Here is a 25969-nt window from a genome sequence, read left to right as displayed (position 1 = left end):
GTCGGCATCGAGACACACCAATGTTGAATTTGTATCTGTCCTGAGATGCCATGACCGGCCTCATTTGAACTCTTCTGTTGGGAGAGTTAATTTGGAGTTGGAATGGCTGCTTGGGTCGGGTGCGGGGGCTCATATTGGTGTGGTTCCTGTTGATTCTCTCAGTAGGTGGGACTATACCAGGCACGGCCTACATCTCAACAGGAAAGGGAAGGGGAAACTGGCTGGGGTAATAGCAGGAAATTTAAGGGGGGGAGGCACTGCCATGAATGGTAAAATACCAGTGGTTACAGGTGTTGGAGCAGCACCTTTTTTAGGATAGGTAAGACAGAAAGATGTCAAGTTCTACGAGAGGTCAGGATTGAAACAAATCTTCAGTTTAGGAAAGAAATTAAACAGCACAATTATATCACATTGGATCACCAATCACAGCTGTCAATTATAAATTTTCACCAATCATCAGAAATTTTATTTCCACCAAGTTGTATCTCAGTCCTAGGTAATTGCATTGATGAATTAAAGTCACCCAACCCAGTTGACATAATCTGCCTCTCTGAACACCATGTGACCACTGGTATAGCAACTATGCCTAAGCACAATGAGAAACTCAGACAGGAGAGTACTGCAAATGTTAGAATAAGGAAAGGTTCACATAAAAGTATAACTAAAAATAATGAAAGTATATTTCATCAAAATATTGGGAGTTTAAAGAATAAAATAGATGAGCTTCTGGTATGTTTAGAAGATTTAGAAGCTGAGGATGAAATAGATATACTATGCCAGTCTGAGCATCACATTGTTACTGATATGGATAAGGTAAATGTAAGTGGATATAAACTCTCTGCACATGTAATGAGAGAAAATATGGAGAAAGGAGGAGTTGCCATATATGTCAAAAGTTATCACTGTGCAAAAAGTATAGAAACAAAAAAGTTTTGTGTAGAGAAACATATAGAAGCATGTGCCTGTGAGCTTAAATTAAATAAAGGCACATTTATAATTGTAACTGTATATAGGTCCCCATCAGGAAATTTTCATCTATTTCTGAAAAATTTGGACTCCTTGTTGTGCTATCTGTCAGACAGGGGGAAGCAAATTATTATTTGTGGGGACTTCAATGTAGATTCTCTGAAAGAGGGTAATAGGAAAAATGACCTTGAAGTATTACTCGGTTCTTTCAATTTGACACCTGTTATTGATTTTCCTACTCGGGTGGTAAAGGATAGCAGCTCACTGATAGATAACTTCTTTATAGACCAAGATAAGTTTAACCAGATAAATGCTCAGCCTGTTGAGAATGGTCTTTCTGATCATGGTGCACAGCTAGTTACAATATATGACATAGCTCCATTCAGCAATACTAAACAGTCCTCCAAAGTAGTACGTTCAGTCAATGATTTAACAATTGCAAATTTCAGGGAAAGCCTACAGCAGTTAGACTGGGATAAGGTGTACCGTGAACCTGATGCCAATTTAAAATATAATTTATTTCATGACATTTTTGTAAATGCATTTGAAAACTGCTTCCCCAAGAAAATAGTTAAATATACTCGTAAGAAACCTTGTAACAAACCATGGCTTACTAAGGGTATAAAAATATCTTGTAACCGGAAAAGGGAAATGTATCTGACAGCAAGAAAGAGTAGTGACCCAGAAACTATCAAACATTAAAAACTACTGTGTTATATTGAGAAAAGTTATTAAAAAATCCAGAAGTATGTGTATCATCTCTGAAATCAGCAACTCTGATAATAAAATTAAAACAATTTGGAATATTATTAAAAGAGAAACAGGTCAACCAAGAGCACAGGAAGACAGTATTACCATCAAATTGAATGAAAACTTTAGAAACAAAATGTCAGAAGTTGAAAATATTTTTAATAATGATTTTCTAAATGTTGTGGATATAGTAGGATCCAGGTGTTCATTAGAAGATGCTAGGCTGTTAATGGAAGAGGCCATACCTATGCAATTTGATACAATTGAAATCTCACCCACTTCTCCCTCTGAAATTAGGAAAATAATAAACTTGCTTAAAAGCAAAAACTCACATGGAATTTATGGCATTTCCAGCAAAATACTAAAAGCTTGTTCTCAACAGATAAGTAAGATTCTCAGCCATCTGTGTAATAGCTCTCTGGAACAGGGCATTTTCCCTGATAGACTGAAATATGCTATTGTTATACCTTTGCATAAAAAGGGGGATAGATCTGATGTCAACAATTACCGTCCAATCTCCCTTCTAACAGCTTTATCCAAAATTTTTGAGAAAGTAGTGTATTCAAGAGTAGCTTCACATATCTGTAACAATGAAGTACTAACAAAATGTCAGTTTGGTTTCCAGAAAGATTTTTCAACAGAAAATGCCATATATGCTGTCACCAATCAAATTTTGAATGATCTGAATAACCGAACACCACCCATTGGGATTTTTTGTGATCTGTCAAAGGCTTTTGATTGTGTAAATCATAAAATTCTGCTAGACAAGCTCAAGTATTGTGGCATGAGGGGGGACAGTGCACAAATGGTTTAATTCGTACCTTACTGGAAGAGTGCAGAAAGTTGAAATAAGTAGTTCTCATACTATGCAAAGATCAGCACATTCCTCAAACTGGGGAACTATCAAGCATGGGGTTCCACAAGGGTCAGTCTTGGGTCTTTTGTTGTTCTTAATATATATTAATGACTTGCCATTCTACACTCCTGGAAATGGAAAAAAGAACACATTGACACCGGTGTGTCAGACCCACCATACTTGCTCTGGACACTGCGAGAAGGCTGTACAAGCAATGATCACACGCACGGCACAGCGGACACACCAGGAACCGCGGTGTTGGCCGTCGAATGGCGCTAGCTGCGCAGCATTTGTGCACCGCCGCCGTCAGTGTCAGCCAGTTTGCCGTGGCATACGGAGCTCCATCGCAGTCTTTAACACTGGTAGCATGCCGTGACAGCGTGGACGTGAACCGTATGTGCAGTTGACGGACTTTGAGCGAGGGCGTATAGTGGGCATGCGGGAGGCCGGGTGGACGTACCGCCGAATTGCTCAACACGTGGGGCGTGAGGTCTCCACAGTACATCGATGTTGTCGCCAGTGGTCGGCGGAAGGTGCACGTGCCCGTCGACCTGGGACCGGACCGCAGCGACGCACGGATGCACGCCAAGACCGTAGGATCCTACGCAGTGCCGTAGGGGACCGCACCGCCACTTCCCGGCAAATTAGGGACACTGTTGCTTCTGGGGTATTGGCGAGGACCATTCGCAACCGTCTCCATGAAGCTGGGCTACGGTCCCCGCACACCGTTAGGCCGTCTTCCGCTCACGCCCCAACATCGTGCAGCCCGCCTCCAGTGGTGTCGCGACAGGCGTGAATGGAGGGACGAATGGAGACGTGTCGTCTTCAGCGATGAGAGTCGCTTCTGCCTTGGTGCCAATGATGGTCGTATGAGTGTTTGGCGCCGTGCAAGTGAGCGCCACAATCAGGACTGCATACGACCGAGGCACACAGGGCCAACACCCGGCATCATGGTGTGGGGAGCGATCTCCTACACTGGCTGTACACCACTGGTGATCATCGAGGGGACACTGAATAGTGCACGGTACATCCAAACTGTCATCGAACCCATCGTTCTACCATTCCTAGACCGGCAAGGGAACTTGCTGTTCCAACAGGACAATGCACGTCCGCATGTATCCCGTGCCACCCAACGTGCTCTAGAAGGTGTAAGTCAACTACCCTGGCCAGAAAGATCTCCGGATCTGTCCCCCATTGAGCATGTTTGGGACTGGGATGAAGCGTCGTCTCACGCGGTCCTGCACGTCCAGCACGAACGCTGGTCCAACTGAGGCGCCAGGTGGAAATGGCATGGCAAGCCGTTCCACAGGACTACATCCAGCATCTCTACGATCGTCTCCATGGGAGAATAGCAGCCTGCATTGCTGCGAAAGGTGGATATACACTGTACTAGTGCCGACATTGTGCATGCTCTGTTGCCTGTGTCTATGTGCCTGTGGTTCTGTCAGTGTGATCATGTGATGTATCTGACCCCAGGAATGTGTCAATAAAGTTTCCCCTTCCTGGGACAATGAATTCACGGTGTTCTTATTTCAATTTCCAGGAGTGTATATTCATGAAGAGGCAAAGTTAGTTCTCTTTGCTGATGATACAAGTATAGTAATCACACCTGACAAACAAGAATTAACTGATGAAATTGTCAATACTGTCTTTCAGAAAATTACTAAGTGGTTCCTTGTAAACGGACTCTCACTGAATTTTGATAAGACACAGTACATACAGTTCCGTACAGTGAATGGTATGACGCCATTAATAAATATAGACCTTAATCAGAAGCATATAGCTAAGGTAGAATATTCCAAATTTTTAGGTGTGTCCATTGATGAGAGATTAAATTGGAAGAAACACATTGATGATCTGCTGAAACGTTTGAGTTCAGCTACTTATGCAATAAGGGTCATTGCAAATTTTGGTGATAAACATCTTAGTAAATTAGCTTACTACGCCTATTTTCACTCGTTGATTTCATATGGCATCATATTTTGGGGTAATTCATCACTGAGGAATAAAGTATTTATTGCACAAAAGCGTGTAATCAGAATAATAGCTGGAGTCCACCCAAGATCATCCTGCAGACATTTATTTAAGGATCTAGGGATATTCACAGTAGCTTCTCAGTATATATACTCTCTTATGAAATTTGTTATTAACAACCAAAACCCAATTCAAAAGTAATAGCAGTGTGCATAACTACAATACTAGGAGAAAGGATGATCTTCACTATTCAAGATTAAATCTAACTTTGGCACAGAAAGGGGTGAATTATACTGGCACTAAAGTCTTTGGTTACTTACCAAATAGTATCAAAAGTCTGACAGATAACCAACAAGTATTTAAGAAGAAATTAAAAAGAATTTCTGAATGACAACTCCTTCTACTCCTTAGAGGAATTTTTAGATATAAATTTAAAAAAATATTAAAAAAATAAAAAATAAAAAATAAAAATAAAAAAACACAAAAAATGAAAAAGTTGTTATATTAACTTAAGTATGTTGTTAAATTAACTTAATTATGTCATGTATTGGAAAATTTGACTCGTTCCACATCATTACGAAATATCGTATTCCTGATCCATGGAACTAGTATTAATCTAATCTAATCTAATCTAATCTGAAGCACGGAAGGTATTAGACTGTGTTTACATTGGTCAGTGGGTCAGAAGAGATTGGCCCTATTAATTGGCCTGCTAGGTCACTGGATTTGATGTCGCTGGATTTATTTCTGGGGGATATTTAAAAGATAAGGTTTACCAGAAAGAGCCAACAGGCCGTGAAGACACGGTCAACTGCATCAGAAATGCCTGTACTGATACTCCCACAGATACACTTCTGTTCTGTGTATGGTCATTTGAAAAGCAGATCACGAAGTGTATGGAAGTTGGTGGTGTTATGTTTTAACACTTAACTCTAATTGGAAAAGTAGAGTAATGTTTGCCTTGAGTCACAGCTACAGTGGCACACTGAGTAGCCCCTGTTCAATATGTTGGAGAAATACAACATTGTGAATGTGGCTTTCAATTAGAAGTTATGAAATACTGGCCTGTCCTACCCTTGCATGATGGAGGTGGAGGTTCCACATGCCACTGGATATTCAAGGGCCACTGAGTAGTATGTCATAAACTATGAATGTATACCCGTTCTATTCCTTTGATTACAGTGCCATCTGTGGCAAAATGAAAATAATGCTTCAGACAAAACGTATGCAGATTTTGCCATAGGGGTTCCCAGTGAAGATTTTAAAATCCCCCTCCCCACCTCCCACACATGGAGTGGGATCGGGAGTCAAGTGTGATACCTTTGGATGTCCAACTCTGAGACAAACAAACTGGAATTATAACTTTTTTTGATTCGATGTGTAGTTTTTGAGATATTTGAATGTTGTCAGTAAAAATGAACATCCTGTATATTATACAAAAAGCATACATCTCAAAATGTGAGAAGTACATGTCTTTTGCAATTATATTAAGAACTATAACAGCAACAAAGTCTCACAACTTTGATGATTTCATAATTTACACAATATAAAATCAAAGTGAACACTCACCATTATCAGTATTTTACTAAGTAGTATTATTATGAACACAGACTATGGCTATTACAAATGAACTACAGAATGAAGTAAACAAATGAGGACACTTTCCTCTGTTATTGTGAACTGGTGAAACCAATGAACATGGATGCAAAGTAAGGGTTGTGGTAACATGGTAGTCTGCAGCATAGCACACTGTTTACGTTCACAACATATTGAATACATTTTGGTACATCAGAAGCTCAGATGTTTCAAAGTAACAGAATAATGTGTCCTCATTTGTTTACTGCACTCTGTAAGTTGTTCATAACAGCAAAAATCTTGCAGTAGATGATAAGTCTTTCACAGTAGTGAATATTATCAAGTTCTCTTAATGGATACACTTTAGAACCCATGTTTACTGGAAATTGTTTCCTTGTTTTGGTCCGTACTACTACATCTAAAAATATGGAACAAATGTGCCCCCCCCCCCCCCCACCCCTCAAATAACAGACATACATCCTTACTAAAGCAGTTTTTCCTTGTGAGTTCATGACCCTCTTTGGATCTGTACCTGTTCATTCATGCAGAACAGAATGGTGAAATAAATTACATGGATTCCTTGAAAGAATTTAGAATAGTGAAGAAATTACCTTGAAAAGTCCATCCAAGTTCTCGATATTTTGATCCACGAGCCGAAGAACATCATTAACTTCCATGATAGAATTGTCTCTCTTATTAACCAAATGCAAATATAAGTCAGTCTTTGTTTTGTCAACAGAACCATCATGATTTTCATGTATTTTGTATTCATCAATATTGACAATGGCACCAGTGACGTTTCCTAGAACCCTGTACATTTTTAAAGTTTAAGATAATCCCATCATTATAAAATGTAGTCAGTAGTGATAATTTTTCATATATGTACTACACTGAAGAGCCAAAGAAACTGGTACACCTGCCTAATATTGTGCAGGACCCCCGTGAGGATGGAGAAGTGCCACAACACAACATGGCATGGACTTGACTAATGTCTGAATCAGTGCTGGAGGCAATTGACACCATTAATCCTGCAGGGCTGTCCATAAATCCGTAAGAGTATGAGGGGATAGAGATATCTTCTGAACAGCACATTGCAAGACATCCAGATATGCTCAATAATGTTCATGTCTGGTGGCCAGAGGAAGTATTTAAACTCAGTGTTCCTGGACCAGTCTGTAGCAATTCTGGAGACATGGGGTGTTATATTGTCCTGCTGGAATTGCCAAAGTCTGTCAGAATGCACAATGGACATGAATGGATGAAAGTGATCAGACAGGATGCTTACGTATGTGTCAGTTGTCAGAGTTGTATCTAGACATATCAGGGATCCCACATCAACTGCACATGCCCCACACCATTACAGAGCCTCCACCAGCTTCAACAGTCCCCTGCTGACATGCAGGATCCATGGATTCATGAGGTTGTCTCCATACCTGTACATGTCCATTCACTCGATACAATTTGAAATGAGACTCGTCTGACCATGCAACATGTTTTCAGTCATCAACAGTCCAATGTCACTGTTGATGGGCCCAGGTGAGGCATAAAGCTTTGTGTCAAGCAGTCATTAAGGGTACACAAGTGGGCCTTTGACTTCGAAATCCCGTATTGATGATGTTTCTTTCAATGGTTCACATACTGACACTTGTTGATGACCCAGCATCGAAATCTGCAGTAATTTGCGGATATGTTGCACTTCTGTCACACTGAACAATTCTCTTCAGTCATCTTTGGTCCCATTCTTGCAGGATCTTTTTTTTGGCTGCAGCAATGTTGAAGATATGATGTTTTACCAGATTCCTAATATTCACAGTACATTTGTGAAATGGTCGTATGGGAAAATCCCTCACTGCTATCTTGGAGATACTGTGTTCCATTGCTCGAGTGCCAACTAAAAGACCACATTCAAACTCACTTAAATTTTGATAACCTGCCATTTTAGTAACATTAATCAATTTAACAGCTGCGCTAGACACTTGTTGTCTTATACAGGTGTTGCTGACCGCAGCGCTGTATTCTGCCTGTTTGCATATCTCTATATTTAAATACGCATGTCTCTGCCAGTTTTTTTGGTGCTTCAGTGTAGAATAAGACACATCTAGAGTAGACACAAAATTTGCTGTGTGTATTATATAACAAGTGTATTTACAAGATCACCAATTTAAAATTTTACTGTACTAAATCATAATTTTTTAAATGTGCAACCTTAATTTTGTTATTATATCAATAATAAAAATAGCAAGATTAAAGCTGATAAGGGAAAATTCTGTATACTTACTCCCTGAAAATTTCTATTCTCTCTCGTACTTCAGATGGATGCTGACGCAGAACAAATTGCACTCTTTGATCTTCACGTAACAGATAAATGAAAACTTTTGCCGTATCAAGAAGTCCATCTGTATCATTCACCAGCACCTGGTAAGTAAGATAAAAATCTGTACCTGTAAACTTATACATTTAAATAAAATACAGACTCAGTTTATTTGTTTTCATTTGCTACTGTAAGGTGTTCATAATTTATTATCAAACATTGTTATATAATTTCAAAGATTAAATGTTGAACTTATTTTTCAGATGTTTATTTACAAAGTACTGAGTGAGGAATCTAAGATTGTACCATGGTCCAAGGTGAAGACAAAATTATAAGAATTCCTGCACACACAAACATATTTTAACAATCTCCACTCCACTCATGAATGAAACATGAAGAAACTCCAATATGTGGGGAGTTGGAAGTATCTTCTCACCATACGTTTTACAGTTGTTTGTGCAGAGTTTGGTGGTTGTAGTGTTATAGTCTCTAGTGTGTGGATATTTTTACATTTTATCCTTCCATTATAATGAACTTTATGTATTTCTTGTGGTCATAAACCTTCATAAAAAAGTATCATACATGCTATAAAATTTTGTGTAAAGGTTTTCTCTCTCTTACCTTTTCCGATATAAGTTAAATAGAATTTGTGTCATGTACAACTTATTCCCAGTTACATATAGAGAGATTTCTTCATGCTCCTTCTTTATCATAATCATTAGTTTTATTTTTATATGTTGTAAGTGAAACAATTTAGCATCCTTCTGCTACATTCTAGGTGTTGATGTTGTATATTTCCTCTAAATGTATTATATACATGCACTGTGGCATCTACCATTACATTTACGATTCACACTCTCTGACCTGTTGTTTAGATGTTCATACAGTCAAATGTCCCCCCATGAACCATGGATCTTGCCGTTGGTGGGGAGGCTTGCGTGCCTCAGCGATACAGATAGCTGTACCGTAGGTGCAACCACAACGGAGGGGTATCTGTTGAGAGGCCAGGCAAACGCGTGGTTCCTGAAGAGGGGCAGCAGCCTTTTCAGTAGTTGCAGGGGCAACAGTCTGAATGATTGACTGATTCTGGCCTTGTAACACTAACCAAAACAGCCTTGCTGTGCTGGTACTGCGAACGGTTGAAAGCAAGGGGAAACTACAGCCGTAATTTTTCCCAAGGGCATGCAGCTTTACTGTACGGTTAATGATGATGGCATCCTCTTGGGTAAAATATTCCGGAGGTAAAATAGTCCCCCATTCGGATCTCCGGGCGGGGACTACTCAAGAGGACGTCGTTATCAGAAGAAAGAAAACTGACGTTCTACGGACAGGAGCGTGAAATGTCAGATCCCTTAATCGGGCAGGTAGGTTAGAAAATTTAAAAGGGCAAATGGACAGGTTAAAGTTATATATAGTTGGAATTAGTGAAGTTCGGTGGCAGGAGGAACAAGACTTTTGGTCAGGTGAATACAGGGTTATAAATACAAAATGAAATAGGGATAATGCAGGAGTAGGTTTAATAATGAATAAAAAAATAGGAATGCGGGTAAGCTACTACAAACAGCATAGTGAACGCATTATTGTGGCCAAGATAGACACGAAGCCCATGCCTACTACAGTAGTACAAGTTTATATGCCAACTAGCTCTGCAGATGACGAAGAAATTGAAGAAATGTATGACGAAATAAAAGAAATTATTCAGGTAGTGAAGGGAGATGAAAATTTAATAGTCATGGGTGGCTGGAATTCGGTAGTAGGAAAAGGGAGAGAAGGAAACGTAGTAGGTGAATATGGATTGGGGATAAGAAATGAAAGAGGAAGCTGCCTGGTAGAATTTTGCACAGAGCACAACTTAATCATAGTTAACACTTGGTTCAAGAATCATGAAAGAAGGTTGTATACATGGAAGAAGCCTGGAGATACTGCAAGGTTTCAGATAGATTATATAATGGTAAGACAGAGATTTAGGAACCAGGTTTTAACTTGTAAGACATTTCCAGGGCCAGATGTGGACTCCGACCACAATCTATTGGTTATGAACTGTAGATTAAAACTGAAGAAACAGCAAAAAGGTGGGAATGTAAGGAGATGGGACCTGGATAAACTGAAAGAACCAGAGGTTGTACAGAGTTTCAGGGAGAGCGTAAGGGAACAAATGGCAGGAATGGGGGAAAGAAATGCAATAGAAGAAGAATGGGTAGCTTTGAGGGATGAAGTAGTGAAGGCAGCAGAGGATCAAGTAGGTAAAAAGACGAGGGCTAGTAGAAATCCTTGGGTAACAGAAGAAATATTGAATTTAATTGATGAAAGGAGAAAATATAAAAATGCAGTAAATGAAGCAGGCAAAAAGGAATACAAACGTCTCAAAAATGAGATCGACAGGAAGTGCAAAATGGCTAAGCGGGGATGGCTAGAGGATAAATGTAAGGATGTAGAGGCTTATCTCACTAGGGGTAAGATAGATACTACCTACAGGAAAATTAAAGAGACCTTTGGAGAAAAGAGAACCACTTGTGTGAATATTAAGAGCTCAGACAGAAACCCAGTTCTAAGCAAAGAAGGGAAAGCAGAAAGGTGGAAGGAGTATATAGAGGGTCTATACAAGGGCAATGTACTTGAGGACAATATTATGGAAATGGAAGAGGATGTAGACGAAGATGAAATGGGAGATACGATACTGCGTGAAGAGTTTGACAGAGCACTGAAAGACCTGAGTCGAAAAAAGGCCCCCAGAGTAGACAACATTCCATTAGAACTACTGACGGCCTTGGGAGAGCCAGTCCTGACAAAACTCTACCATCTGGTGAGCAAGATGTATGAAACAGGCGAAACACCCTCAGACTTCAAGAAGAATATAATAATTCCAATCCCAAAGAAAGCAGGTGTTGACAGATGTGAAAATTACCGAACGATCAGTTTAATAAGTCACGGCTGCAAAATACTAACGCGAATTCTTTACAGACGAATGGAAAAACTAGTAGAAGCCGATCTCGGGGAAGATCAGTTTGGATTCCGTAGAAATATTGGAACACGTGAGGCAATACTGACCCTACGACTTAAGGAAAGGCAAACATACGTTTCTAGCATTTTTAGACTTAGAGAATGCTTTTGACAACGTTGACTGGAATACTCTCTTTCAAATTCGGAAGGTGGCAGGGGTAAAATATAGGGAGCAAAAGACTATTTACAATTTGTATAGAAGCCAAAGGGCAGTTATAAGAGTTGAGGGGCATGAAAGGGAAGCAGTGGGTGGGAAGACAGTGAGACAGGGTTGTAGCCTCTCCCCGATGTTATTCAATCTGTATATTGAGGAAGCAGTGAAGGAAACAAAAGAAAAATTTGGAGTAGGTATTAAAATCCATGGAGAAGTAATAAAAACTTTGAGGTTCGCCGATGACATTCTAATTCTGTCAGAGACAGCAAAGGACTTAGAAGAACAGTTGAACGGAATGGATAGTGTCTTGAAAGGAGGATATAAGATGAACATCAACAAAAGCAAAACGAGGATAATGGAATGTAGTCGAATTAAGTCGGGTGATGCTAAGGATATTAGATTAGGAAATGAGAAACTTAAAGTAGTAAAGGAGTTTTGCTATTTGGGGAGCAAAATAACTGACAATAGTCAAAGTAGGGAGGATATAAAATGTAGATTGGCAATGGGAAGGAAAGCATTTCTGAAGAAGAGAAATTTGTTAACATCGAGTATAGATTTAAGTGTCAGGAAGTCGTTTCTGAAAGTATTTGTATGGAGTGTAGTGATGTATGGAAGTGAAACATGGACGATAAACAGTTTAGACAAGAAGAGACTAGAAGCTTTTGAAATGTTGCGCTACAGAAGAATGCTGAAGATTAGATGGGTAGATCACATAACTAATGAGGAAGTATTGAATAGGATTGGGGAGAAGAGAAGTTTGTGGCACAACTTGACTAGAAGAAGGGCTCGATTGGTAGGACATGTTCTGAGGCATCAAGGGATCACCAATTCAGTATTGGAGGGCAGTGTGGAGGGTAAAAATCATAGAGGGAGACCAAGAGATGAATACACCAAGCAGATTCAGAAGGATGTAGGTTGCAGTAGGTACTGGGAGATGAAGAAGCTTGCACAGGATAGAGTAGCATGGAGAGCTGCATCAAACCAGTCTCAGGACTGAAGACCACAACAGTCAAATGTACATTGATGGGAAAAAAATTGCAGCAGCAAGAAGGAGTTGGGTGACATACGCGAACGTTGGTAGACATGTTTCTACGTCTGAAAGATGATTTTTATTCAAATTTTGCACCAGTCGCATAAGAGTTACAGTTCGTTATCTAGGAAGAAAAACTACATGATGTAATGGTCTTGAACGTTTGTTACCTTTGAGATGGGATTTGGTGAGTTACGGATTAGTCAAGAATGCCTTTAAGGTGACAAAGACACCTTTATCAACACACCACTGAGTTTGAACGAGATCATGTAATAGGGCTACGAAGGTGGATGTTCCTTCTGTGATATTGCAGAAAGCCTTACCAGGACTTACATGACTACTGGCAGAGCTGGCCGCTGGAATGTATGGTCACAAGAAGAATGGGCTCTGGATGCCATGTGGCACTACCAAGAGGGAAGGTGACTGTGTTCAGCATATGTCTCTGACACAAATTCAGCAGCAATTTCAGCAACAGTTGGCTCCACAGTGCCACAATGAACTGTTACAAATCACTTACTTTAAGGATACCTCTGAGCCAGATGCCGTGTAGTGTGCATTCCACTGACCCCAAACCGCCGCCATTTGCGACTTCAGAGGTGTCAAGAGAGAGGTCATTGGAGGACATGGTGGAGGTCTATTGTGTTTTCTAATGAAATTTGGTTCTGCCTCAGTGCTAGTGATGGCTGCGTGTTGGATAGGAGGAGGCCAGTTGAGGGCCTGCAACCAACCTGTCTGCATGCTAGGCACACTGGACCTACACTTAGCATCAGTCTGGAATGTGATTTCATATGACAGCAGGAGCACTCTTGTGATTATCCCATGCACCCTGACAGCAAATTTGTACATCAACATGGTGGTTCGACCCGTTGTTCTCCCATTCGTGAACAGCATTTCAGGGGTTGTTTCCCAATATGCTCTACAGAGTGCCGATATGCCGCCATAGCCTGTTCGAACACCAGATCTTTCAGCTGAGCACATTCGGGACATCATCAGACAACAACTCCAGCATCATCTGCAACCAGCATTAACCATCCCTGTATTGAGTGACCAGGTGTAACAGGCATGGAACTCCATCCCACCAACTGACATCCAGCACCTGTATAGCACAGTGCATGCATGTTTGAACGCTTGCATTCATTCTTGTTGTTACAGCAGTTATTAACGTATCAGAATTTAACACCTGCAATGGATTATCTCACACTTATGTTAACCTCTGATCTTGCAGTGTTAATCAGTTATTTTGATTTCGCGACGTGCCGTTGCAGCTGTGGTTGTTGTGTGCTGTATTCAAACATTAAATTTAGTAGATTTCAATTGTTCTTCCAAATATTAGCAGCGTGTTTACATTTCATGGTGTGCAGTTGCAGCTGTAGTGATTCTTAAGTTAAGTTCTGACAAAGTTGTTTGTGCAATGTTATTCACTTATTAAATTTAGCAGTTTTCAATTGCGTCTCATGCTGTTTCTGGTGAAATAATCGTTTAATAAACTTTCAGAAACTTTCACCCATTGAGTTCTTTGGAGTTGTTTGTGCATTTTTGAGTTAGCTTCAAACAGGACCTTGCTATGAATGTTCACTGTATCAAAGATCTATCTTACATGACAGAATCTCCCTGTTGTCCACATAATATCAATAGCATGCTTGTTTGGGACATGTACAGTTTTTCTTCAAAAATTCCTATCCCTGTGATTTCAGAATCATTAATTTAGTATAAACGTAAAAACCACTCAGGGATCATTAATTTTGTAAAAATGTAAAAACCACTCAGGGATTAGGCCTTAGGCCTGTTCCATCTGGCTAACTGCTGCTTACAAGGCATTATGTGGAGCAATCTACAATTGTAGAACATGTGATCAGCTACAATTGTGGAACATGTGATCAGCATGTCACCAGTTCCCCCACCTGTTACTGCCAGCAGATGAATCATGCTGTGGCTTCTGTATTCTAGGAACTCTTCATTTGACCTCAAAATGCTGAGTAGAACCTGTTCTGGATATCAGTAGGATATACTGGGAATTGAACCTGGATCTTCCACACCGAAGTCAGCAGTACTAATCATTAGGCTGTTGAGGTGGTCTGTTTAATTTTGTGTACAACTGTTATAATTTATTGAAGACATTTGTATGGCAAGAAGCAATGTCCATTCATTAACAGAAGGAAAACATTTAAAGAACCAAATTAGTTGTTATTTTAGGTTCATCTGTATATCTGCTCCAACTAAACCCTTTGCATTGTAGGTGAAGATTGAGGGGTCATGTATCATAATCACTCCCCAACACTGTCCATTAATTATTATGCTGTCCTGAGTGTGAAACTGGCAGTTCTCTTGTTGTAGTCCCAGAATGTAATATGCTGTGTGGTCAGCATGGCTATCTGCCATGCAGAGGATCTGGATTCAATTCCTGGTACTGCCAGCAATTTTTCCTTGTTGGGAGGACTGGAATGGGGTGCCTCTTGAGGTCTTTTAAGGAGCTACTTGATTGAGAAGTAGTAGTTCAGGTCACAGAACTGACAACAGCTATGAGAGTGGTTATAGTGACTCCATGGCACTCCACACCACAACCAATGATGCCACTGGCAGAGGTCGGTACTGATGGGCCTGCCATAGCCTGTGGATGGAACTTACATTTACAATTTACTCCCAATATGTATTTAGCAGCATGATTTTTTTCCTTAAACTACCTGTGGAGCATACATAGTTTTTTGTCTTATCTGTACTTATGGGACATGAAAATTATTTACTGACATAGACTGGAACTGTTCTTGATGTGAAGGTGTAACATTATTATAAGCAGGATGCCCTGATGTCTCCAACTTTAACAGTAGCAAGACATTATCTAGGGACACTTGACATCCTATTTTTGGAAACACTGAAAATAATCTGTTTCTCTCTTCAAAAATTTTCATTTATAGTTTCTGAAAACACTAACATTTAATAGTAGGAGATACTTCCAGCATTCATTCAAAGGTATTAATTTAATCCGCAAAGTTCAGTTCTAAGCAATTTATCCAGAATATAAAAGGAGTTTTTTACTTTAGCATTAATATGATTCTCTTTTGGAATGCTTCAGAGAATGCTAGTTCTGATGTGATGTCTTAAGCTCCAACAGAAATTTGCTTTAATTATCACTAACCCTTAAAATCCACAACTGGCTTACACATTACACATGATTTCATGATGATGACTTGTACTGGTTGCCTGACAAGTAGAAATGTTGACTGTAAACAGGTCTTTATGCTTACTCTGTGCAAATATCTCTTATTCTTTAGAAACTATCAATATGGTCATGTACACATTAAGCCACCAGTAGGAATAGGAGACAAAGTAATGCATTTCCTGCTAATTTTATTATATAAACTTAACTTTAAATAAGCAAATTAGTACATAGTAGTGCAGTATAGTTTATTGTTTATACAGTGTACAGCTTTTAGCAGTGGCTGTATGGGCTCCAGACTGTCCCTCAGTGTTCTCCTCCATGATGAGGTCTATGGAATATGATGATGAATGAATGGGTTACTTGTCTGATAGCATGCCTAATACTTGTAATCAGACCAAACAATAGTGGGAATTTTGTGTAAGTCATAAGAATATGTTGGTACTGAACAGCAATCAATAACATAAGTACTGTGAAATCATACGTAGTGTACCAGTAACACAGAATCAAAAGGGTTGGGGGGTAGAACTAATAATGAATAAGAAAATAGGAGTGGTGGTAAGCTACATTTGTTTTTGAGTCATCAGTCTTCTGACTGGTTTGATGCGATCCTCTGTGAATTCCTCTCCTGTGCTAACCTTTTCATCTCAGAGTAGCACTAGCAACCTATGTCATAGATTATTTGCTGGATGTATCCCAATCTCTGTCTTCCTCTACAGTTTCTACCCTCTACAGCTCCCTCTAGTAACATGGAAATTATTCCCTGATGTCTTAACCGATGTCGTATCATCCTGTCCTTTCTTCTTGTCAGTGCTTTCCATATATTCCTTTCCTTGCAGATTCAGCGAAGAACCTCCTCAATTCTTACCTTATCAGTCCACCTAATTTTCAACATTCTTCCACAGCACCACATCTCAAATGCTTGTACTCTCTTCTGTTCTGGTTTTCCCACATTCCTCCTGTCACTGCCATACAATGCTGTGCTCTGAATGTACATTCTCAGAAATTTCTGCTTCAAATTAAGACCTATGTTTGATACTAGGAGACTTCTTTTGGCCAGAAAAGCTTTTTATGTCCTCCTTGCTCTGTCCATCATAGGTTATTTTGCTGCCTAGGTAGCAGAATTCCTGAACTTTCTCCATTTATGATGTTAAGTTTCTCACTGATGTCACTTCTGCCACTTCTCATTAGATTAGATTAAGTTTTTGTTCCATAGACCCAAAAATGAGATGATTCTTGTGGGTGTGGAGCAAGTCAGAAAGAATAACTTGAAAAACATAAAACACTTGAATATAATGCTCACTACCCTGATCATTTTCCAGGAGATTGTCAAAATACAATACAATACATTACAGTAAACTAGAACTACTAATATTTATAGAATTAATACATTGTCAAAATGAAACATAGTTATGCAATTTTAATAAATTAACCATACACGAAATACCTAATTGTGACTATTGTGACCAAGTGCTGTCAAAACTTAAAACTAACAGACATTTTTACTTAAGCTGGTCTAATAGTCCCTGTTAGATATTCATCTATAGAGTGGAAGGAGTTGCCTATCAAAAAGACTTTCAAATTCTATTTAAACTGTGCTTTATCTGAAACAAAGATTTTAGTGGTTGCTGGCAATTTATTGAAAAGTCTGTTCCTGAATACTGAACCCATTTTTGGACCAAAGAAAGTGATTTTAGGTCTTTACGTAGATTGTTCTTTCTTCGATTTACTCTCAATCCTTATTCTGTACTCATTAGACTGTTCTTTCCATTCAGCAGATCCTGTAATTCTTTATCACTTTTACTGAGGATAGGAATATTATCAGGAATCTTAATGATGATATTCTTCCACCTTGATTTTAATCCCACACTTGAACCTTTCTTTTATTTCTGTCATTGCTTCTTTGACATATAGATTGAACAGCTGGGGCGAAAGGCTATATTCCTGTGTTATACCCCTTTTAAGTACCATCCTTCTCTGGCATGAGATGGATTGGTGATGACCAGTTACTATCAGATTGACGGAGAATGTTGGAATCCAAAAGATCTTTAACAATGTCTTTAGCACGGCGAAGTTTCAGCGCCTTTAGGCGGCGTGCCTTATGCCGCCCAGGGGGTCCTTCAGTTGTGTTTATTCTGTGGTACGTGCCATTGGCAATTGCACGCAAAATCGTGGGAGAAGCAGGGGGGGGTAGGGGCAGGGGGGGGGGGGGTAGGAGCAGGGGGGTAGGGGCAGGGGGCTGGCCGAACCGTTAATGGGATCACAGCTGTGGAACAATGACCAGGCTGTGGAGGCTTGACCACGATTGCAAGAGTGGGTGTGCGGAGTTGTAGAAGCTGCTCTTGTGTGTGCAACAGTTGTGCATGGACTTCGTCAATGCGAACACACAGATCAACATTCTGAGTGCGCAATGCATCGACATCTGAACGCTCGCGCAAGAAAGCTGAGAGAGCAGAAGAAAGGTTTGCAGCAAGTGACATACACTCTGAAAGGGCAGAGTGTGAACAGTCAGTAGGAAATTCGGGCTGAGGGGGGGAATGTTGTGACGCACCAGGAACACTCGAACCGGAGACGTAAGTCAGACAGCCGGCTTGCAGATTAGGGGAGAGAGCATAGTGATGAAGAAAATTGAGGCCCAGTACAGGTGCATCAACTTCCACAATGTAAAATGTTCAGGGGAAAACCTGATCTGGGGCAAATTTAAGCAGGAGATGTGAGGAACCTAGCACCGGAAACGGGGAATTGTTAGCAGCTATCAGTGGAGGTGCACATAAGGGATCTATGTTAGAGGCAAGGGAGGGCGGAATAACACTAATGTCGACTCCTGTGTCCACTAGAAAATGAAGTCCGGTGTTGGTGTCCTCGACGAAGAGGCGCGAAATGGAAGACAGTGCAGCAGGCATCGGACGAGATGCCGGTAGGCGCCATGAGGCAGCGCGGCAGGATGTGGCGCCTAGACGTGGCTGCCATAAGTGTTTGGGAAAGCGCACGGCGGCTTGCAGTTGCGAGCCGCATCACCAAATTTAGTGTGGAACCAGCAATAAGGAGAGCCAGCTTGCGGTGCAGGAGCATGGCTGGGCAGTGAGGCGGCCAGCTGCGCGGCCGAAGTATACTCATGTGCTCGCTCGGCCGTCTCCGGTGACCTTTGGGGCAGCAACGTAAAAGTAGGTGGTGCAGCCGGGCGACCACGGGATGGCGGGGCCGTTGCTTGCGCTGACAGCGTGGCGCATGTCCTGCCGCAGCCAGGTTTGGCTTCTGTTACTGCATAATGCGTGGGGGCGGCAGATGCCGGACTCGAATGCTGGAGGTATTGATGTTGAATTATGCTGTAGGCACGGTCGGCGATGCGCAGGCGTGCTTCGAGGGGCTCCGAGACATGGGACAATAGCTGCAGTTGTAGCTCAGAAGGAAGTTGAAGCAGCCAAATTGTCCAAAGTGCGACATCTGGTAGAAAGTCTGTGTCCACAAGGGTGCATAAGTGGCGCCACAGCTGTGATGGGGTATGGTCGTCGATGAGTTCCTCATGGATAATGCGTTGGATCGACTCAGCAGGGGGATGGGATAAGCGTTCAACGATACAAGCTTTAGCAAATTCGTACTTATTCTGCACGGGAGGTGAAAGCAGCAGGTCACTAATAAGATCTGTGTGATCGTGCAGGTGACTAAGAAGGCACACAAATCGGGTTCTGTCGTCTAGGACGATGGGAGTGATATATGGCTGTAGCCTTTCTCTAATGTTGTTCAATCTGTGCACTGAGTAGTCACTAAAGAAAATCAAAGAGGAAGGTGGAAAGAGAATTAAAGTTCATGGAGAGTAAATAAAAACTTTGCCGTTTGCCAATGACATTGGACTTGTGTCAGAAATGACAAAGAACTTAAAACAGCAGTTGAAGGCAATGTATCTTGGAAAGAGATTATCAGCTGAACATCAACAAAAGTAAAACAATGGTAGAGGACTGTAGCTGAATTAAATTAGGCAATGTTGAGGAAATTAGATTAGGAAATGAGACATCAAAAGTAATAGAGGAGTTTTGCTATTTAGGCAGCAAAGTACTGATGATATCTGAAGTAGAGTATATAAAATACTAACTGGGAAGAGCAAGAAAAGAATTTCTGAAAAAGAGGAATTTATTAACAACTAATATAGATTTTAAGGGAGAAGTCTTTTCTGAAAGTATTTGTTTGAAACATAGCCTTGTACATATGTGAAATGTGGATGACAAGGAGGGAATAAAGACTTTGAAACTGTGGTGTGATAGAAGAATGCTAAAGATTAGATGGGTAAATTGAATAACAAATGAGGAGGCACTGAAACAAACTGGGGAAAATAGAAATTCATTGTCCAACATGACTAAAACAAGGGACTGATTGATAGGACTTATCCTGAAGCATCAAGGAATTACCAGTTTGGCAATGGAAGGATGTGCGGAGGGGGGCGGGGGGTCAAAATTGTAGAGAAAGACCAAAGCTTAAATAGAATAAGCAGGTTCATATGGATTTAGGTTGAGGTAAATATACAGAGATGAAGAGGCTTGCACAGGACAGACTAGCACCAGTCTTCTGCATGAAGGGGACAGCAGCAGCAGCAGCAGCAGCAACAACAACAACAATACACTTGTTTGTTACAATACTTAAGTAATTTGACTCTACAATCAATAGCAGCACTTCAACAAAAATTAGACTCCAGTAAATGTTTGTATTTTCCATCATTTTGCAGCACAGAGCTCACATTCAGAATGTAATCATTATTTACAGGTTGAGGAAGGATGGAATGCAAGGGCACTATGTCTTTTATTCAATCTGAAGAGTGGTGATCTCAATATTACTTGCTCTCTGGAGCTGTACATATAGCTTTTCCCATCTTAGGTGTCACTAATCCTTAAGATTTACTTCTTGATTAGCATGAAATTTTGAATCTTAATTGAATAGGTTCATTTTATCTCTGTTGCTGTTTGAATCTCCAGTGTTTGGCAACATCATTACACGCAGCATTGATAAATATATATGATGTGGATGTATGAGTTGTTTAAGCTACTAGTTTTTAGTGGGTTGACCTTAAGCCTGTGCGTTTGTTATTTGTTCTACCATTTTCAGAAACAATGTAATATATTATTATTTGTGGAAGTATAAGGTGTGACATTAGAAAAACTAAGGTTTTAATCCATTGTTTCCTTTCTGTGAAAAGGCATGAAGAAACAATATCTGTATTATATCTATGGAACAACAATTCTGAAATATTTCTACATGAAATAACAGCAAATATGTTAAAGATTTGTAAATTTCTACATGATTTGAAAATGACTGCAGGCCACCACGCATCTGTAGCTGATTGGTGTGTGATGCATAGACACTAATTAAAATGTAGAGACTTTCATGAATTTCACTAAATTTTCATCTACTGCTCGTTTTCCATTATCTCCATCTACATCAACACACATACTCTGCAAGCCACCACATTGTGCATGGCTGAGGGTATCCTGTACCACTACTAGTAATTTTCTTTCTGTTCCATTTCCAAATAGAGCAACAGAAAAACAACTGTCTACATGCCTTCATATGAGCCCTAATTTCTGTGGTCAAATTCAAACACTGGTTCTCTAAATTTTCTCAGTATTGAAAAGAATGTTGGAGAAGTATAAGTACACACAACCATGCAGAAACCAATTGGACTCCCCTATGCTCATGTTAACAATCCATTAGTATGCCATTTCATTCTCAAACTAGGCACTCAGAATTTCAGTTTAATGTAATGTGAGATAATTCCCTAAATTACTGATTTCATTAAAAGCAGAACAAATAAAATCCCCATGAAAATGCTTAATATATCATAAAATAAATAGATTTAAAGCTTACCATAAAGTCAAAATACCCTTTCATTCCTTTTTGAGGATCAAAATTCAGAATGATCCCACCAGTCTCCTCATTCACAATGAAGGGTGGTTTCTGTATGTTCTCTAAACCTTCTGTCAAAGTCTTGTGTATTTCGTCAATTTGGTAGTAACGAATCTCAGCATTTATACCAATATCTTTATCTACAGCCTGAAAACACAAAAAGACTGTACGATTAACTGCATAAAACTTGGCCAACAGAAATCGCAGTCACAGTGAAATACTATACAGCACTGACATGAAATCATTATTTATAGATGCATCTTACAGTACTTGAAGAGGTAAAAAGGAAGGAAGGATAGAAAGAGGAGGATGTTCTCACTGGTGCTTAGCATTTAGACTCTCTTTGCAGAATGTCCCAGAATCTACTGCACATTTAGTTGGAATCCTAGGTTAACTTTGGAATGTAACCTGAATGGCTTAGGAGGTGGTGACTGAAAATGTACAAAACAAAACCATGTGCTGTGCCTTTTGGAGGTCTCCAAATATCTTAATAAGAAATGTGATCTCTTGAGAAGAGGTTCTGTTTTGTGTCAGCTTTTTCACATGATCTGACCCAACATGATTTCTTCTTGTGGGGTCTCGGAAAAAGTCTTGTGTATGATACACCTGTCAGGATTGAAGAGGATTTCCTTGTAAGAATTGTCCCTGCCTACATCGAACTTCATCTGATAATGTCCTGTCTACGTAGAAGGTGGGTGATGCCACTTTGAACAACTCATATGAATGTAGTACCTTCCGCAAATTGTGCAGATAAATGAAATTGTTTCAGAAATGTGTCTAACTGTATGTTGGTCATTGTCTGCAGACCAATCATAAATTTGACATTTTCTTTTTTTTTACTCATAACTTTTGACTCATTCATTGCTGGACCAGGGTTTCCTACCTCATGTCCTCATCTCTTTGTCCTTCTCCACCATCCTGCAAGTTAGTATCATCATTACCAAAACACACTGTTTATACTGATCACAGCAAGTTCTCTTAAGTAAGAATTCAGTTTCTGTAGTTGGAATTAATTTGTGTGTCCTGTATCCATTACAGTAGTTTGTATACTGTACATAGTAGTTATACTAATCAGTAGTGTTCTGTGGGTGCCCCTTCTACCTAGTTTCTCAGTCACATTTATACTGACCCTATGAGATTTGGCGGAAATTATCCTATGCACAAGATTTCATGTACAGAATCTGACAAGACATTTTGCATCCTTGGGCCACAAAGTACTAAGAATCAGGAAAGAGTTCATCAAAACCTGGAGCAATTCTGCATTTGTTATGCAACTCTTAATTCAATGGTAATAATTAAGCTGTGGTAACAATTAAGCTGACAACTAAATGTTAGAATGTACAGAAGGTTAGCAGTCAGTCACAGATTCTGTAATTTATTGCAGATCTAGATTTCGACTATAACATTGTCATCATTGGTGCATTACCAGAAGAGTCATAAAATCTTAATCACGTAAAAGTATAAACATGTGACAGTTGTCACTAGAATTTACATTTCATGTAAATGTTAGTGGCAGTTGTCACATGTTCATGCTGTTACATGGTTATGCCTATTGCTGTTACATGGTTATGCCTATATGACTCTTCTGCTAATGCACCAATGATGACAATGTCATAGTGGAAATCTAGATCTACATTAAATTAATGGATTCTCTGACTGCTGTCTGTTACATCAGAATATTCAATGGTTGCTGTGCACCATCGGTGTCCAATGGGCCCCAAATTAACTAGATGTTATGTTCTGGTCTTTTCTTAACATGGGATAGCTCCTTCATTAATAGATGTGATGTGTCATTTCTTTGCGAACTTAGAGACATTTAGTAGGTTTCCAGCAATGGTATCACAAGAAACAGAAGATATTTTCACATTAATTGTATCAAAGGTGAATTCAGTCAAGAGAACTAATATGTTATGAGACAGAATTTCTGGCCAGAACTTACTCTCAGGAGGTGAAATGTGTAGTACTGCCAGACACATGAAAGTGAGTAGTACTGCCAGACACATAAAATTGACACACTACCTAGATTTTGGAACTAAAAGTTCCATGCTTCAGGAGGAGAGAAGGTTACAAGAAACAGCAAGTCACTCAGACACCAGGATGAGAGTGACCCACCTGTAGCGAGAACAAGGGTGGACAGTGGTCAATGTTGCTGAGTGAGAAATCCAGCATATTATGTTTGTTCAGTGATTTTGATATTAGCCCTATCTTCAGAACTATCTGCACTGGTGGGAAAGGCTGAATATTGGTGGCTAATGCTTTTTACTTGAGTGGTTGTCATTCAGATCTTCTCTGTTAATTTTACTTTCCAGATACCAGGCTTTATGACTCAAAATATTTAGCACAGTATTCTGTTTATCCTGCTTAGTTTTTGCACATTTTTATTGAACCATCCCATACATCATTGCTAATATCACTGGTTGGAGACAGCGGACCTCTTTCATTCGAATGCTCAGTTGGTGAATATGATAATTTAGATGTATTGTCCAGTCCTACCTGCTCTATGCACCTGAGAAAGCCTCTCATCTCTACATATATACACACTTCTTTGGTTGAAAGTCATACAGCAAAGGCAATATGGTAAGCGATAGTATGCTGGGAATATATCGCATTTTATGAATTAAATTTGCATCTATGCCACTGTTATTGCTAGAAAAAGTTGCATTCATTGTGAACATGTGAAACACAGAGTGGAATTCAATAGCACAAATTTCTGCTGTGGAGGAACTGATTCTGCAGTGGATGGAAGATAGCCACAATGGGTCACAATGACAGATTGCTCTTAACTTTCTACATGGCTACAGACAGCTTTAGCAGCATAAGTCAGTGTGCCCAGATGCTACACACATCATCCAATACCAATGTTAGCATACTGTTGTGAAATTTCGTCACTAATACTTATTAAGCCTAAATCAGACTTTCAGTCCTTGTGCACATATGGGGTCAAGATGGGCCCAAAGTTTAATTGGTCATTCAGATGAATTCCCAGATAGTGAGCTTATTTTTGCCCCAAATTGCTGGATTTCTATCTTTTTCTGTTTGATTACATTTTTGTTTACTCCTCATGTCATAAAATTCAGTTTAAGTGACCTACCCGACAGCTTAGACTTGCAGCACCACATGTTAAGCATATCCATTGCTATTCTTGCCTTTTCAGATGTTTCATTCCCGCTATTTCCCCACATGAGCAGAGAGGGATTATTGCTGTAAGCTATCACATACAGCATAGTACCTTACTCTTGTAACTTATTCAACAAGGGCTCCCAATTTATATCTCAAACTTGTTGCATGCAAATAGATCCCTTTAGACATCCTCTAGTTATCCCTTCTGATAGTTTTGCTGGGTGATGACAATGTGGCTTCCTCACCCTACTATATAGTTCCCTGGACATTATCTCTAGATGGAAAGTTAGAGTTGTCATCAGTTGTCAAAGGCATAAGCATAGTCCAACCAGATTCCAGCTATGTATTTTCACAATGAAGAATGTTAAGTTTCAGCTATAAAGTTGATTCTGGCTTCCATTGATGTCAGTTTTGGATGCCAAACCGAACACAGAACTTAAGTGATCAGTCAGCCTACAGTAGAGCAAATTTTTTTTACTAATTTACACATAACATCCTGTAATTTGATAGGCCCATACAGTTTGGCTTCCATAAGATTGTTGTCCATCATCCTTATTTTTCTTTAGGCTACTGATTTGCGGGCCTACTTCTTCCACACTGCAGCATTATTGTACTTCTCTGCTAGGTTTACTTCATATTTTTCTCTGCTTAGCTGTACCATTGGCTTGCCCTGGGAGCAAGTCTTGTAGAAATATATTAACTTTTTTTGCCACTAGGTTTTCTTATTTTTCTGTCATGCCTCATTATTGGTAACACTTAGAAAATACATAATTAATTTATAAGCTTTGCCCTATGGGTCTGGTGACAACTGGCCCTGGAAAAATTACCCTATTAATGTGTGACATAATTTCATTGCCCAGCTTACTGCCTGATTTAGTTCACAAAGCCCAGCCAGTGTGGTGTCAAAGAACGCCACAATGTATTCTTTTACCTACTAAAGATCCTATTTCACTAAATTGCTGAAAATATACTTTGGCATTATTGTTGTATTGACATATCAAGTCAGAGGTACTGAAATGCTAATAAATATTCATTGCAATATTGTTTTAATTAAGATGTACAAATCTCTCTGTCTGTCAGAATAGTTGTATTCATGGGATATCTCCAGCTGTTATGACCTGCTGTAATGGTGGCGTATATGGGATCCTCCTATTAAAGACTATAGCTTTTCCAGTTAGAACGCACTG

The 25969-nt window shown here is 39.8% G+C and overlaps 1 protein-coding gene and 1 long non-coding RNA gene across 2 annotated transcripts in view; one reads left to right on the top strand and one right to left on the bottom strand.

Annotated features, from left to right (window-relative positions):
• LOC126188935 (uncharacterized) overlaps positions 1–9000 on the top strand; it is a 30502-nt gene extending 21502 nt beyond the window's left edge. The window contains exons 2-3 of the long non-coding RNA XR_007537880.1: positions 8434–8539; positions 8696–9000. This is a non-coding gene — a long non-coding RNA (uncharacterized LOC126188935). The remainder of the gene's footprint in view (positions 1–8433; positions 8540–8695) is intronic.
• The window catches only part of LOC126188932 (cadherin-23-like), a 514643-nt gene that overhangs the window by 21460 nt on the left and 467214 nt on the right, over positions 1–25969 (bottom strand). The window contains exons 28-30 of the mRNA XM_049930652.1: positions 21624–21809; positions 8400–8536; positions 6733–6931 (exon numbers count right to left, since the gene is read on the bottom strand). Of these exons, the coding sequence (XP_049786609.1) occupies positions 6733–6931; positions 8400–8536; positions 21624–21809 (522 nt within the window). The remainder of the gene's footprint in view (positions 1–6732; positions 6932–8399; positions 8537–21623; positions 21810–25969) is intronic.

The sequence above is a fragment of the Schistocerca cancellata genome, chromosome 5 (assembly GCF_023864275.1).
Source record: "Schistocerca cancellata isolate TAMUIC-IGC-003103 chromosome 5, iqSchCanc2.1, whole genome shotgun sequence".
In the NCBI taxonomy this organism is placed as follows: domain Eukaryota; kingdom Metazoa; phylum Arthropoda; class Insecta; order Orthoptera; family Acrididae; genus Schistocerca; species Schistocerca cancellata.
This window is presented reverse-complemented; position numbering and strand designations above follow the sequence as displayed.